This window comes from Salvia splendens, chromosome 13, assembly GCF_004379255.2.
Source record: "Salvia splendens isolate huo1 chromosome 13, SspV2, whole genome shotgun sequence".
In the NCBI taxonomy this organism is placed as follows: Eukaryota; Viridiplantae; Streptophyta; class Magnoliopsida; order Lamiales; family Lamiaceae; genus Salvia; species Salvia splendens.
The window spans coordinates 35,055,412-35,071,577 of NC_056044.1; the positions used below are offsets into that span (position 1 = coordinate 35,055,412).

A 16,166-nucleotide genomic window follows, 5' to 3' on the forward strand; every position below is an offset into this window, starting at 1 on the left:
GTTGAATCTCGGCCATGTTCGACATCAGATATTGTCACATAATTTAGACTCTAAATTTTAGAGCCAGGTTTAGCTACCAAATTGCTCCATTATGAATGGTTAAACATTGGTAAATATTGGTAGTTATTGAATATTGATTTTTCAATACTAATTTATATTGGTAAATATTGGTGGTTGGTGGATATTTGGAAATTTTAAATGGGGGTATTACATGTTGCACTCAGGGATGACGTGGTCCATATATTTTTCTATTGCAACTAGCATGTGTGTATGTGCCATTTTTTATTTTAATTTTTTTCTTGTTCACGTTTAGTAGTCCAAATCCGAAGACAATTCCATGCTTAGCATTGTAATTTCACACACAAAATTATGAAACAACATAACAAAAAAATAACAGTGTAACTTACCGAATAAAGTTTAGATTAATTCTACAATTTGTACTTTAGCCTTAATTAATGACGAGTTTTGTTTATTAATATTTCTTGAACTACTCACTACACGTTCCTCTTCAGTTATTCATCAATAATGCAATTATATAATTGCCAAACTAAGGAAAACAATGATTAAAGAAATACTATTAAACATAAAGTCAAAATACTAGCACTACCATATTTTGATGTGGAAAGCAACATTCCTCCATTTAATACCCACTTGTCAACCTAGTTGGTTTCCTATGTATATATTCGTAGCACTAATATTTTTATTTGCAGCGTCACATTTTACAGTATTAGATTTTTAATATTCATATTTAATGAGATTACTTGAATATGGTAATAAAATCTATTAAGTCAAAATTAAATAAATGTGTGTACAATTGGTGCACCATTTTTTTTGGTTACATGGTTAAAGAAAAATAAATCAATTAGTAAATTTGTTTTATTAGTTTCCATATATCCAAAATCTATTATTCCATAGCACGGTAAAATAACTTAGTTGGCACTAGCTCACGAACTGTAGTCTATATAGATAAGGATGGATTCTTGCTATATTAAACTACTTACGTTTTAAATAAGCTCGATATTTTTAGTGGAGTGAAAAATTGAATCTTCGAAGCCATCACATAAGATTCGATCGAGCTCGAGTAAAATGAATCAATGGAAGATATGATTTCCCGTTACGTGTGGGTGACAATCTGTGATTGACGAAGTGTGGCGTCGTTGTTCTCATCTTAAATCCTTCAGTAAGGTTCGATTACGCTACACACGATTAGATATTTATGTTGTACTACTATATAATAATATTGATATATACTCCTATGTTATGTATATGCAGCGACAACCGTTAACAATTTCAGATGGTGAAGTCGACAGGCGGCTTAGTAAATTACACACGCCGTGACCAAGCCCTCACGGTTTCTCTCTCCACCTCTATATGTGCTGCTTATTTAAGTTTTTAGAGGTAGGATTTGTGATTATGATCTTAGCAAATGCTGGTTTTGTATAAGAAGATGTGGTTGGAGCTGTGTTAAGTTGTTGAATATTTTTGGAGTGATCGAGCTAAAACCCTTGGGTTTGATTGCTGTTGGAGATTCGGCGTTTTTTCTACATTTATTGGATTTGGTTGAAGATTCTGGCTCTCAACTGTGAGTTGCTTGAGTTTTTGTTTTTCGATCGGTTTTCAATTTGATACGAGGTTCATAGATATGGAGGAATGATTTTTTCAACTGGAATTATGGTTTATGAATATTTTGTAAGGGGAAATATAGTTTTCTATATAGATCTGCTGTTTATAGATATTTACTGTTTCAATCATTTCGGATCTTAGCCTTTAGAAAAGCACCATTTCTTAGGAAATTAGGCTTTTGCGTGGCATATTATCTTGCTAGGTAGAATTAGAATTGCAGTCTCTTCGTTTTACAAGTTATATGAATATACACGTATCAGGATTTGCTCAGTTTTGCGTATATATGCTAATTTTGGTGTGATTGCTTCTTTTATTTTCAAATGATATTGAAAACCTGTATGTATTGGGGTGCGGGGAGGGAGGGGAGCTGTTTCTCTAGTGTTGGAGTTTAATGTAAAGAACTGAAGGGATTGTATCGTTTGTGACAGATTTAAACACGGAGAGCAGTGGGGCGAACTGTGTGGTTGGTCTGGAGTGTGTATTGAATATCATCAGGTTCCTAACGATGGGATCCTGCTTTTCCTGCGAAAGTAGGAGCCCTGTGCCCACTTTTCCCATGGTGGCTAAGAAGAAGAAGGTTTCGACAATGACATCCTTTGAGTACAGTAGGGAGAATAGGTTGCACAGGAATCATAACCGGATGTTCTTGAATGGGTCAAGTGAGATTGCCTCCCTCTTTACACAACAAGGCAAGAAAGGGGTCAATCAAGACGCCATGATTGTTTGGGAGGTTAGCACCTCTCCTATGCTCATTAATTATGATGGGAAACATATAACTACTCCTTTTAGCTTTTGACAGGTTTGAACTCTGTATGGTTGCTAACATGTTGCATTTGCTGCGTAGGATATAAGGATTGTTTTGGCGAAGCGTTCAGCAATCATGTTAGCATTTTTAAGATATTGATCTCATGAGTAGTCATTGTTTCATTTTGATGGCTAGAATGTACATAGTATTCAGTGTTTCTATATGGAACAATGGAACTTGTGCCACTTCTGTTTGTGTGTTATCATCTTGCCACCTTATGTAGAAATTGTCAACAATGCCTATAGCTAGTTTGACAGAAGCAATAAATTTGCATATTGGATTAAAGAATGAGAGGAATAGCTGATATTATGTTTCCATAATATTTATCCAATTTGTAGTTTCTCTATTGTTATTTCTATTACAGGAGCATAGCATCTTAAGAGAGGATAGGATTGACTCATGTCTTACATGTGGAACATTATAGTAGCTCGTCATAGGTTAATGCTAGAGAATGCCTAGCAAAACCAATAGTTTTATCTAATTTGGAACAACGTTTTCTGCATCTGAAAACAAGGTCAAATAATGATGCGTCATATTTCTGAGCAAAACCCTTGAAACACAATCTTTCTATTATATCATCTGCTTGAATTATTTGACGAGACCGATGTTTCTGATCCTCTGTAATAATGAATTGCAGAAATTTGGTTCAAGAACAGACACGATCTTCTGTGGGGTCTTTGACGGCCATGGCCCTTATGGTCACATGGTTGCTAAGTGTGTCCGAGATTCTCTTCCTCTGAAGCTGAGTGCACACTGGGAAGTCGACGTGCAAGACGATGAGATTCTTAGGGAAACTGGAAGCAAGTCTGAGATCTTTAACACATTGAAAGAAACTTTTCTCGATGCCTTTAAGGTCATGGACAAGGAGTTGAGAATGAACACAAATTTCGATTGCCTCTGTAGTGGAACTACAGCAGTGACCCTGGTGAAACAGGTAATATGATATACTTATCAATGGTTTTTGGTAATATCAGGTATTAGGATATATCATCGACACACTCAACAATACTTTTATTTATAGGGTCAGGATCTTATAATCGGAAATATTGGGGACTCAAGAGCTGTGTTAGGGATGAGAGATGCGAATAATGCATTCGTTCCAGTACAGTTGACTGTGGATCTCAAGCCTGATCTTCCTGGTAAGTCACTCCCCTGCCCCATCTCAACAACGGGATACTACGTTGTGTTAAACTTGGTATGGCAATTCTTTAGACAAATTTGAAAATTAACTTCCAACTAGATATTTTTGTGTAGTGATCAAATGATATATAGCAATCTTCAACGTTCTGCTGATGATCAGTACCACTGTTTATGTTAATTACTGTTTTTCATGTTCTGCCAAAACATTCTACTGTGATGTGTTGAGTATCGATTCTTGATTCTTGATTCTTGATTCTTGATTCATGGATGGGGACTTGAATCAAGTCTAGTTGAGTGTCATTTTTCATAAGCTGTTCTTGTTTCTCAGCGGAAGAAGAGAGGATCCGAAAATGTAGAGGTCGTATATTTGCCCTCCGGGACGAACCTAAGGTGGCTAGAGTGTGGCTGCCACACAATGACGCTCCTGGCCTTGCCATGGCACGTGCGTTTGGTGATTTCTGTCTCAAGGAGTTCGGCCTTATATCTGTGCCTGAAATCTCATATAGACGCATCATTGATGAAGACGAGTTTGTAGTCTTAGCAACAGACGGGGTGCGATGCCAGAGCTTTATCCCTCACCAGCTCTGTTCATACCATTCTTTCCTACATTTTGTTGAGGTTGGCATAAAGCATACATTTTTTGCAGGTTTGGGACGTGCTCTCGAACGAGGAGGTGGTAACTATCGTGGGCACTTGCCCTACACGCTCGTATGCAGCTCGAGCAGTAGTGGCTGCAGCAGTTAGAGCATGGAGGTATATGTATCCAACTTCAAATGTTGATGACTGTGCCGTGGTCTGCCTCTTCCTTGACTCAGACGAGTCTACCAGCTCGAGCGCCAATTCCACCGCGCCTGAAGAGGACGAATCCACAAACTATCATGATCCTTATGAACTCAACCGTAGTGGCACTATCAGAACAGGCAGTGGGGCAATTGAGGAAAAATAAAGGATAGGAGCTACTGAAGGAGGGATTTTGTGATGGTGAATGTACGACAGTGGTGGCGTAGCGAAGCATGTGGAAATGGTGCTTGTTCTTGCGGTGCAGTTTGTCGAGATTGTGAATGCTTATGTGTTTATATATGGTGTAAGTAGATAGAATCGGAATTTTGCATTCAGCCAATTGAGTCTATTGTTTTGGTTTTTATGAATCGGCTCTTTTTCCCTTGTTCAAAACCTTTTCATCAATAATATTCTCCCCCTCCCGGCTGCTTCCACCAGTGCCGCCTCCTCCCCTCTCCGGCAAACAATAGGAGCTCACTATGCACGTGTGTAGACCTCCTCTCAGTATTATTCATCTCACTATGCGCGCGCACAGTAGACCTCCTCTTTCTCTCAGAGTCTCGGTATCTTAGACCACCTCTCAGTATTATTCGTTACACCTTTGATATTGCAACTTGCACTATTGGGAAGATATAGCTCACGTAGTCATGTTGCTTTACAACTCATGAACCATAGATGCATCCTTAATCATATGATTATCCATTATGATTCAGTCGTGAGATTAAATCTCATGATCCAAATATAATAGTACATACTCAATCATGAGATATAATCTTTTAAACCGAACGAACGCACCCATAGTACAAACTATTGTTTCTCAGACCAAGTCACATATTCATTGCTAATACTCTCTGTCTCTCTCTCCCATGGTCATATGTCTTTCTTGTGTTAGGATCACTCTTAAATTCGATCATTTAATCGAACTTTTGCTTTCGAACAATTTTTAATGTTTTATGATTACAGGAGTTGGAGATTGATTTTGACTAGTTCGAGAGGGAGATTTTTGACATACAAATTGATATGCAATACTGACATGGGTCGCTTCTGACAAGTATCCAGCGTCCATTTAAATGTCAAAATGTTCATACCTTCGTACCTACCAAAGTCCAATATTTGAGTTGGACAACAATTTGCTTGAACAAGAAACTTCGGCAAATTCTCAATGTATGAAAGTGGTGTTATAATTGCAATATGGCCTAAAATCTCTCACATTTCAAATGCAATTAGTACTACTATGAGATATGTTTGCCCCTTTCTCTCCAACGTGGAGAGTGTGTTTGGTTGCCTCTCTATACCCATTACATAATTTCTCGACTACGACAGTAAAAAAATAAGTAAAACGCATCAAGATAAGCCAGCAATCCTTTGACATACGAAAATAAATTTATTTCAGTCGCAACAAATACGCACCAACAAAGACACAAGGAGATACCTAAACTTGGAACCTTGCCTAAATTCAAGAACAACACCAAATCAATTTTGCAATACACCAAAATCAACTCGATTTAAAGACTTATCAGCGTCAACAACACCCCTATGCGGCAACCAAGTTTGATCAGTTTCAAACAACTCAAAGATAAAGTAACACAAGTTCAAACCAAATCAGACAGTAGAAATACTTCATTTCTCAATCAGCCTGTGAATTGTCTTCATGTCAACTGCTTCATTTATCGTCCCTTTCTCGACGTGATCCCACCACTTGAACAAGAAGTTATCGACCACTAGCCTGAACCACGGTGACAGCTTCAAGCCCCCCTCTCCGGCATCTGCTTTCCGTAGAAGCTCCTTCAGCTCTTCCCGGTTCACATATTTCACATCCTGAACTTCGTCTGGATTTGGATGCACGCTCACATCCCGGACAATGAAAAGGAGATAATCCACTGCAAATATCAAGAAACGTCACCATGTACTCAAAACATAATCATGTAACAAGTGATTGATGCATATAAAGCAAGCTACTTACATTCATGCTCTCCCCATTTTCCATCGGATGGGGCTTTGTACAGCATACGCCCCAAAGGAACAAACTGGTCGACTGGGACATCTTCAGCAGGGATGCCAAGTTCATCCAATAGCTTCCTTTGAGCAGCATTCCTCACACCTTGAATTCAAGATTGGGTCAGAAAGAGGTGTTCGGGTTCAGACAAGAGGTGCTTGTAATTGAATTATGAGCATAATTAAATACCAAGAGCATTTTCTTCAATAAGCTCAGAATCCCGGTATAGTGGATGACTGCAGCAGGTGTTTGTCCACACCAACGGAAAAGTAACCTTAGTTGTAGATCGTTGCTGCACAAGATCAAAGAAGACAAAATATGTAACAGTGTAACTATGAGAATTAAGAAATAACCTAAGTTTGAGGACTAATGATATCATAAGCAAGAACAAGCATAGGAAACATTAGAAGAACTTTTAATTAGTGCTAGAAGGTAGCAGCCTCATCGCAGAGGTTATATGGGTACAGGAGAGTAACTGTGCAGCATGTGTGGGTTAGAGCACAACAACGAAGAGCTTTCAGGCAATGGGTGGCAATGGATAAATCCTTATCTTTTATCTCCAAGCAATAACACAGCAGCATATGCTTGGAGATACGGGCAAAGTTGTATAAGAGTGGGTACTGGGTAGTAACGGCAACAAAGGTGAGGGCATAAAACAACTATGGTGAGCAAAAGCCTCCAGCCTGTAGCTTGTGTATTGGCTACATACACTTTCGAGATATTGAAAAGGGAGGAAGTCCTATTTTTCAGAATCATCAAACACCATCTTCAGCATTTTGTGTATCTATATGTAGTATATACACAAAGAGCTGAAAGTAAGGTTTCCTATTTATATACACTCAAACATTTTGTACATTAATCAGCCAATCTTTCATGCATATACGAACACCGCAGTTTTCCAGATAATAACAAAATTCAACACCACAGATCGACATGGCATGAATGTATATGCGGTGAGTGCACAAATCACAATCTAGGTAGATATACCTGAAGCAATAGCTCGTATTTTGAGTTAAACAAGAAGACACTGAAAGCTCTGTGCAACAAATTTAGAGCCTCGATTTTTTCCATCAGATGACCTTGCATATTAGAGAGATATCCGGGTCAGTACTAACAGAGCACCAGAAATATTTCCACAAACACAAAAGTAGCATTAGGAATCGGGGGACCCAAAAGTCAAATTGTTAACAATCAAGCAGGAAACGACAAACTACTTAGAGCTTCCCATCTGTTGGTACACAACTTGAGCTAAATTTAACACCTTGAGCTCTACCAAAGAACATATAATAAACCAAAACACCCATACCTCATACCATCAGTGGATCTAATATTTCTCGAATAGCAAAAGCGTTAAATCAGCAACACTAACGGAGGCACAACACTCTACGAGTCAAACGTGCTAAATATCCCACTGAATTGCTATGATCGTAAAACTAAAGATGAGGATTAAGAAACTATGACTCACAATTGTACTTGGATTCATGGCCAACCACGTGATCATTCTCATCAACCAATATGCATCTACAGAGAATAATAACCAAAACCAATCAGGAAAATCCCTACTAACAGCACACCCCTGATTGTAAAAGAGAGATCTTTTTTTTCACTCAGGCAAAGAAATATTCATTTGATGAGTACAAACGAAACTTAAACATGAATCGGCCACCATTTTTCATGAAGAAAGTGAAATAGTAAAGGCAATTCATTTCAGTGAAAAAAATAAGAAAAGGACAAATTAAAATAAAAGAAAAAAGACAAAAAAAAGAGAGAGAGGAAATTGACCTGATCAAGCTCATTCCACAATCAATTCGACATCAATAATAGTTTCAAATCAGAAACTCAGCTAAACCCAGATAATCAAAATGTTAAAAAATCCACATCAATAACCCCAAGATCCAATAACACGTCAATGTATGCAACGAAAAATCAAAATCAAAAGATAGGGCACAAACTCGTCTTCAAACATGAGGCGCCTCTGCACGGCATCCATGGCGGCGACGTCACCCATAGTTGAGGTAGCGGAGGCGGTGAAACGTAGGCGGAAAGGGGTGGGTTTGGGATGGGAGAGAGGCCTACAGGAAGTGGGTTTAAAAAGGAGAGATTTGAAAGCAGCTGCAGCTGTGGAAGCAGCCACCAATTTTTGAATCGGGATGGTCAAGGACGACATTTTACTTTTTAATGGAAAAAATATGGCATTTTAGTTGATGGGCTTTCTTTTTAGGTAGAAAAAAAGGGATTAATTTTTCATTTAGCAAAGAGCAGATTACAGTTGCGGCGTCAGCGGCGGTGGAGTTTGACTGCTCAAATGTTTATGGGAACCTCCGCCAGGCGTAAGCATAAATCTATTCTATTTTTATTACTACTATTATTTTACTATTTCATTTAGGACTCAAATGAGACTGGAATAAATTGAGCTTCAGGATTATTTAAATTGTTTTTCAAAATAAATTATTTTATATATCAAATTTCGAATATTATAAAATTAACTCAAGCTTAATTTATACCTAAATTGAGGAGTTGTGTAAAATTTAAATAGTTTAGTTTGTCTCCTTTGTATTAAAAAAAATATTGTACTGGAATAGAGTGGTAGTGTAGAAAGAGAACATAGTATATCATAGAGTAGTCAATTACATTTATTTAACTAATTTATTTTTTATACCTCCCATGCTAAAAATGATTTAGCATTACAATGGTTAGTTAACTTTTCGGATAACTATTATTTAATATATACTTTTAGTTGATTTTGGATCTATACTTTTAAAATTGAAATAAAAAATTACCACTTTTCAACTTTTGTCGATTGTCCTCAAGTCAAAACTGAAATTAGTGTGACAAAATCAAATATACAACAATAAACAAAATTACGTTTTTTTTTTGACAAAAAACGAAGTTAAAGTTAAAAGGTTATAATTTTGGGATTGATCAAAAGTCAACTAAATATTACTGTATGATTTAATTAGTGATTATTGGTATACTACTCCATATGACAACAATCAGCAACAAAAAGTTGGTATACAATCTATTGTTTAGTTAATACTATAGTAGTATTCATCTAATGTCCCTAATTTTGCCAACTTTCATTTTCAGTTGCTATATATATTCCACATTTTGTCACACAAACGAAAAAGATAGGTAAACTATGTGATCTATTGGATGGGAGTGGGATAGATGACTAATCATAACAAGAAAATGAGACTATTAATTTTCATTTCATACACCAAACATATTATAATCACAAGATACAGGTGTTGCAGAATAACAGGGCAAGCATTAATTAGTGCACTAAACATTTATGATTATTTAATATATATATATATATATATATATATATATATATATATATATATATATATGGTTTTGATCAAAACCAAATTTAAATACAGAAACGCAAAACAGTGTCATGCCAAGCACATTTTTAGGTCATAGTTAGTTTATTTTTAGGTCATACTAACGAAGTATGACCTAAAATGATCTTAACATGACATTAAACTCAAATCTTATAATATGACATAAAACTTCTTAATTATGACCTTCCGTGTTTTGTGTTAATTATTGACCATTAGATCATCTAATCCTATGGCTGAGATTTGGGCTGCATTTCTGGATTTAAACACATACTTATTTTGATCATCTCCCTATATATATATATGTATATATATATATAGGAAAATGATCAATACAAAACTTGATCTCAATACAAAATCCAGACCAAATCCTGACCATGAGATTTGACAATCCAATGGTCAATAATTAAACAAAAACACGGAGGGTCATTGTAAAGCAGTTTTAGGTCATATTATAAACTTTGGATTTGAGGTCATGTTAAGATCATTTCATGTCATCCTTACTATAATGACGTAAAAATAAGCTTACAATGACCTAAAAATGACTTTTGTATGCTTAGTTCTGCATTTTTGTATTAAGAATGATTTTGTATGGATCAAAACCCTATATATATATATATATATATATAGGGAGATGATCAAAATAAGTATGTGTTTAAATCTAGAAATGCAGACCAAATCTTGGCCCTAGGATTAGATGATCTAATGGTCAATAATTAACCTAAAACACGGAAGGTCATAATTAAGCAATTTTAGGTCATATTATAATATTTGAGTTTAATGTCATGCTAAGATCGTTTTAGGTCATGCTTTGTTAGCATGACCTAAAAATTACCTAATTATGACCTAAAAGTGACCTAATTATGATATTGTTCTGCGTTTCTGTATTTAAATCTAGTTTTGCATAGATCAAAACCCTATATGTATATATATATATATATATATATATATCCCACTGATTGAGTATTCCTTTGTAACTTGTAAGTATGGTTATTTTTTGGACAAGTTTTCAATTTTCATGTCCAAATATTATATATGAGTATGAATTTCATATCAAAAAGTATCAATCAGAGTAATTTGTACATGGATAATATGGCTGAATTATTTAATGAGTGCGTGACAAACATGATCACAAATGTGAACAGGGAACATGTTTATTTTAATTAACTTAATGGGAACTCCACAATTGACTTTAAAGCTTTGAAAAAGAGAGAAATCTGAAATGGAGACATTAATTGGTTACAAGAATAAAGTCTATTCAAAGATGGCTGGCTGCATATATAGACAAATAAATTTATAAATAAATCACAAAAATAAATGAATGGACAACACAGTTGAATCTTATGAATGTGAAGTAAAGATTTTATATGTACTGTCATTAATAAAATGATACTCTTTACTAAGTTTGAAAATATAGTTTGATGTGTGTAAGATATCAAACACATTATACACTTTACAAGTCTATCAACACATCAAAGTTGTCTATTAATTAATCAATATTTATATCCAATCATACCCTACATATATGTCTCATTATAAATTTGTATATTAGTTAACAAGCAATATGATAAGATATAAATCGGCAACTTAACAAGATGGAATGTGTACATTTCTTGTGTTCTATTTGCTGATAGGCACTATTTCCATGAATCTTAAACCAACAGGAGATGTCCACGTGGAAATGAAGGATAAGTGGATAACCTAGAAATATAGTATTGGATAAAGTGGTTTTTAAAAAAGTTTTAGAATTCGATATTTGGAAATATCAAAATATGTGATATGGGCTTCATATATCATTATGCCCAATAATGTGAACTCTTTAATGAATGAGGGCCCATATGGGATAAGACTATTTTGATAGTGGGCCGAGAAACATTTTATCTAAAGTAAAATAATTAATCAAATTAAATATGGCCCATTTATTATACACATCTTCGAAAAGCCCAATTAAAGCTGACCCACTAAATAAATAAAAAAACTTTAAAAAAGAAAATAAATACTGTAAATAATTTCCTCTCTCGCTCTGGCCGACCTGTACGTCACACCCCTGCCGCCTTGGACTTGTGCTCGCCGCCGCCCTCTTCTGTGCGTCAGCTCAACAAATTTTGGGGGTCTCTCCCTATACATATACATCTCCCTCTCCAATCGTTCTCTTCCAATTTTCAGGAGCAATGTTGATGGGCTCAATTCGTAACTTTAAACATAGAAATTATTCGACCTCACTCTCTCCTCTCCAGTCTCTAAGCTCTCATAAGCCTATAAACAATCCACTTTACAATTTTCTACCCCAATCAAACAATCCAAACAACGTTGTTGCCCTCGTTTGCTCTTCCCTCAAGGAAAACGATCACGCCTCACTGGAGCATCTTAAAGAGCAAGGTTTGTTTAGCCGTTTCACCAGCCTTGAACTGTCAAGAGTATTGCTGAGATGCCAGTCCGATTCATCAGCCTCCCTCGGTTTCTTCAATTGGGTGAGAAATCGTTTGTGTCTCCTACCGAATGCGCATACTTACTGTATTATGATCCACATTTTGGTTTGGTCTAAGAATTTTAAGAAAGCTATGAAAATCATGTCAGAATTGGTGCAGTTGAATGCAAATGTAAGTGATTGTGAGAGGTCCAATCTGTATGATAGCTTGCTTTCGAGTGCTAATGACTGTAATTGGGATCCCGTTGTGTTTGATATGCTCATCAAGGCTTACCTCAGATACAATATGGTCACAGATGCTTTTCATGCTTTTAAGAAAATGGTGAAGCGTGGCTTTGTTCCGAGCATTGTTGCTACAAATTGTCTTTTGAATGGGTTGTCAAAGATGGACTGTTTGGGGAAATGTTGGGAAGTTCACCGAGAGATGTTGAGAATCCAGATACGTCCTAATGCATGCACAGTTAACATATTTGCCCACATCTTGTGCAATGAGGGTCATATGGATAAGGTGAATGAATTCTTGGAGAGGATGGAGGAAGAGGGATTTGACCTAGATATAGTAACATATAACATTCTAGTTGATGGGTATTGCAAGAATAGGAGGTTGAAGGATGCTATTTATTTGTATAATATCATGTGTACAAGAGGCATGGTTCCTGATTTGATCACATATACGACTTTGATTAATGGTCTATGTAAGGGCGGTAGTGTGAGAGAGGCTCATCGGTTTTTCAGTCTGATGGTTCAGAGAGGGTTGAGGCCTGATGCTGTTACATATAATACTCTAATATATGGGTACTGCAAAGAGGGGATGATGCAAGATGTGAGAGCGGTGTTGTTTGACATGATTCGAAACAAAGTTAGCCCTGATGACTTCACTTGCTGGTTGCTCATAAAAGGTTATCAAAATCTGGATAGGATGATATCTGCAGTGAATCTAGTGGTTGAGCTTGTGCGTTATGGCATCATGGTCTCACCAGATATTTATTGTTATTTGATACTTGCTTTATGTAATGACGACAGACCATTTGCAGCAAAGTCTCTGTTGGACCAGATGTCTCAAAATGGTTATGTGCCGAATGCAGAAGTATACAATGAGTTAATTTGTTCTCTTTCTAGAGGAAAATTTGTCGAGGAAGCACTGGAGTTGAAAATTGAGATGGTGTCAAAAGGTTTGAAGCCTAAAATGAGTGCATATGGAGCTATTATTGGAGGTATGTGTGAATTAAGAAGAAGCATGGAGGCTCTCTCGTTTATGCAGGAAATGATTGAATCTGGTTTGCCTCTAGATATCAAAATTTGCAGATCTTTGGTGTATGGGTTGTGCAAAGAGAAAAATATTTTTGAAGTTGAATCACTATTGGGTTTCTATGCCAAGGAGTTTCAAATCTTTGATGCAGAGTGTTATAATGCAATAGTTAGGGTACTCTCTGAGGCAGGTGTCCCCTCTGAGTTAATCAAATTGCAAGATAGGATGGCTAAACTGGGGTATGCACCAAATAGCTTAACTTGCAAGTGTGTAATTGATGGCATGTGGAAAGCAATGAAAGCATAGAGGCATGAGCTACTGGTGAAATGATGTTGCATCTCTTCTTGAACCTCTATTTCCATCCCCGAATTCAACCTCAAATTCCTTCACCTCTAAGAATCACAAGTAAGTTGATATTTTGTAGTCTGTAGTATGTGGAATGCAAGATAAATTTTGTATTTGCGTAGAATTATAATCTTTCTACATGATCTTTGTGCTATTATTACCCTATTAATATGTGCCTTAGACAGAATATCATCATAGGACCATATTGGGGATATAAGACAGCGACATGATGAAACCAATAGACAAGCATGATAGAAGTATTGCTGGCATTATTTTAGCTTTAGCTTATGATTATAATCTCACCAACTTGAAATTATTCATTTATTTTTACATTTGTATTCGGGTAGTTGACTAGGGTGGTAAAAGGACATTTTCACTGGTTGAAATGACATTACAACCTTTTACGAAGTTAAATGAGAATGATGTAGTTTGTACTTGGGTAGGAAGTCTGTCACTCTTGCTTGGTAGTGAAAACAATACCCAAACTAAAGAATCTTGTGCAACTGAAGACAAACCCCCAATCACAAACTACAGAAGCTTGATGTCTATACTGTGCAGTGATGTGCCAATGGAGCATAATCCAGTTTTCGCATAACTTGAAAGTTAATACTGAGTTTTAGCTTCTTGGGATAGTTACTTCTGAATCTTCTGATCGTGACACGTTGCATGGCCTCTTCAGTGGTACTTTGTTCAATCTAGGTCACCACTTGACAATCTTGTTGGAGCACAGTTTCTGCCTACCATTCTTTGATCTAATTCTCTCAAATTCTTTCTTAATTGATATGGCTGATAAATATTCTTAAAGAAGCAATGGAAGGCGTGGATGTTCAATTGATGAATGATGTAGAAATAAAGGCATAAAGGTTGATTACTGTGTTGAATTTCACTCATCTTTGCTAGAAAACATGCGTTTTCAAATTTTTTTGGCCTTGTCATCTTCTCTATTGAATTAGACAAATTAGACCAAAATCATTACTGCTAGAGATCGTATCGAGAGATCCCACATGCTTACACAAACCACTGTAACCACAAATAAGCCTTAGAGATACATGAGCAAGCAATTAATGGACAGTAATATAACTTTTAATTTTATACATCCAGATTCAGTTGCTGCTTCCATCTATTACTTGCATAATATATTTTCTTCATTTGGTTTCAAGCAAGCTCCTAATGGTTGGGTTTTCAGCATTCTTGGCCATGGCAAGCTGAAGGGGGGTCGAAGAAAATGAAGGGAGATTGGTCGTATCTGGATTGGTGAGATTGTTCCAGCCCTTTGAGAGAATCGAGCTTGCACAACCATCCAAACCTATGTGAGTCACATGCTTCACATCTGTTGGTAATCCAATTTCCATTCCCATTTCTGAGTCTTCCAACTCATCTTTGTAAACTGAACAGATATTAGAGGTTCTTAATAGGGGATTACAGACAGACATGTACGCATCAATGTATCCAGAAAACGAACATACATATAGAGAACAATAGAAACTTAAGCGATGCATAGCAATTCAGTTGTGTTAATATGCATCAGTGGTGTTTTTTTACTTGATGTTTTTTCTTGAAATTATTGGGCTGATCACTTACCAAATGACTGAGAAAAGTTCTTGAAATTCTTGAACAGCTTCTGGAATCTTGGAATCGCCAATAGGCTTGGAGGGCTCTTCAAATTTTCACCAGATAAGCTTTCTTCATCTTCCTCGTATTGCTCCTCATCTTTGTCCTTTTCTCCTTCATGGTCAAAACACGAGGTAAGCACTCGAGAAAGGTAAACACATACAGTATAGGAAGATGGCCTGTGAAAGGGAGTCTCACTTGTGGGAGTTGAACCCGTGTCCATCTTTGATCTCTTAGCTTGCTGCAGCCCTACCGCAATGCTTGATTCAGAGATGCATCCTGCAGCGAAAGGAAGTTGCACAAATCTTTCCATTCTATCCCTCATGTTTTGTTCACACACACTTGCACAAAGAGTGGGTGAGAGAGAGAGATTATTGACAAATTTATGAATTGGTTTGGGTGAATGGGGTTGTTATAATATAGGCCACGTACTTGCTGTTTTTTAACGTTAAGGATTAGAATACCTATAGTTTGTATAGTGAATGTCCACTTAGATTTGATGAGAGAGGGACGAATGGAGATCTAACGTTAAAGGTTTTGTTAAATAACATTCTATCTACGGTCTATTCTTGAATTGGAGGTGTATCTTTGTTACATGAAATATCTCTCTCTCTCTCTGTATGTGTGTGTGTGTGTTAGTTGTTGATGGTGGGACTTGCTGCTCTTTCACTGGCCTCTCTTGGAGCAGAAGCCTTCCACAATCTTGTACATAGTCGCTTCCATTTAGGTTGTTTTCATCTCTCTCTCCTTCTATTTAATCAGTCCTAACAAATACGCTTTCATTACAATCCACCAAACATGAGTACATCGTAAGCAAACTTCACAACTGTATAGATTTCAAGAAA

General features: G+C 36.5%; 4 protein-coding genes across 9 annotated transcripts; 2 read left to right on the forward strand and 2 right to left on the reverse strand.

The window, feature by feature from the left end:
* Positions 1 to 987: 987 nt before the first annotated feature.
* On the forward strand, positions 988 to 4,716 carry LOC121762584 (probable protein phosphatase 2C 33). Of its 5 annotated transcripts, none has more exons than XM_042158507.1 (7): positions 988 to 1,185; positions 1,273 to 1,582; positions 2,052 to 2,353; positions 3,066 to 3,362; positions 3,450 to 3,567; positions 3,897 to 4,120; positions 4,215 to 4,716. In XM_042158507.1, the coding sequence occupies exons 3-7, from the start codon at positions 2,129 to 2,131 to the stop codon at positions 4,512 to 4,514; spliced, it is 1,164 nt and encodes a 387-aa protein (XP_042014441.1). In that variant the 5' UTR covers positions 988 to 1,185; positions 1,273 to 1,582; positions 2,052 to 2,128; the 3' UTR covers positions 4,515 to 4,716. The 5 variants fall into 5 exon arrangements, with proteins under 5 accessions (XP_042014441.1, XP_042014443.1, XP_042014444.1 ...); XM_042158509.1 differs by having other exon boundaries at positions 1,273 to 1,398; XM_042158510.1 differs by having other exon boundaries at positions 1,273 to 1,351.
* Positions 4,717 to 5,698: 982 nt separating this feature from the next.
* LOC121760059 (isopentenyl-diphosphate Delta-isomerase I-like) lies at positions 5,699 to 8,670 on the reverse strand. The gene is made up of 6 exons (XM_042155663.1): positions 8,297 to 8,670; positions 7,810 to 7,865; positions 7,332 to 7,423; positions 6,534 to 6,636; positions 6,312 to 6,449; positions 5,699 to 6,228 (listed from the first exon to the last, which is right to left on the reverse strand). The coding sequence occupies exons 1-6, from the start codon at positions 8,509 to 8,511 to the stop codon at positions 5,969 to 5,971; spliced, it is 864 nt and encodes a 287-aa protein (XP_042011597.1). The 5' UTR covers positions 8,512 to 8,670; the 3' UTR covers positions 5,699 to 5,968.
* Positions 8,671 to 11,704: 3,034 nt separating this feature from the next.
* LOC121761906 (pentatricopeptide repeat-containing protein At5g40400-like) lies at positions 11,705 to 15,020 on the forward strand. The gene is made up of 2 exons (XM_042157615.1): positions 11,705 to 13,770; positions 14,897 to 15,020. The coding sequence occupies exon 1, from the start codon at positions 11,860 to 11,862 to the stop codon at positions 13,669 to 13,671; it is 1,812 nt and encodes a 603-aa protein (XP_042013549.1). The 5' UTR covers positions 11,705 to 11,859; the 3' UTR covers positions 13,672 to 13,770; positions 14,897 to 15,020.
* Positions 14,579 to 15,653, reverse strand: LOC121761908 (CRIB domain-containing protein RIC4-like). Of its 2 annotated transcripts, XM_042157622.1 has the most exons (3): positions 15,520 to 15,653; positions 15,292 to 15,435; positions 14,579 to 15,097 (listed from the first exon to the last, which is right to left on the reverse strand). In XM_042157622.1, the coding sequence occupies exons 1-3, from the start codon at positions 15,644 to 15,646 to the stop codon at positions 14,856 to 14,858; spliced, it is 513 nt and encodes a 170-aa protein (XP_042013556.1). In that variant the 5' UTR covers positions 15,647 to 15,653; the 3' UTR covers positions 14,579 to 14,855. The 2 variants fall into 2 exon arrangements, with proteins under 2 accessions (XP_042013556.1, XP_042013555.1); XM_042157621.1 differs by having other exon boundaries at positions 15,292 to 15,652.
* Between the last annotated feature and the right edge of the window lie 513 nt (positions 15,654 to 16,166).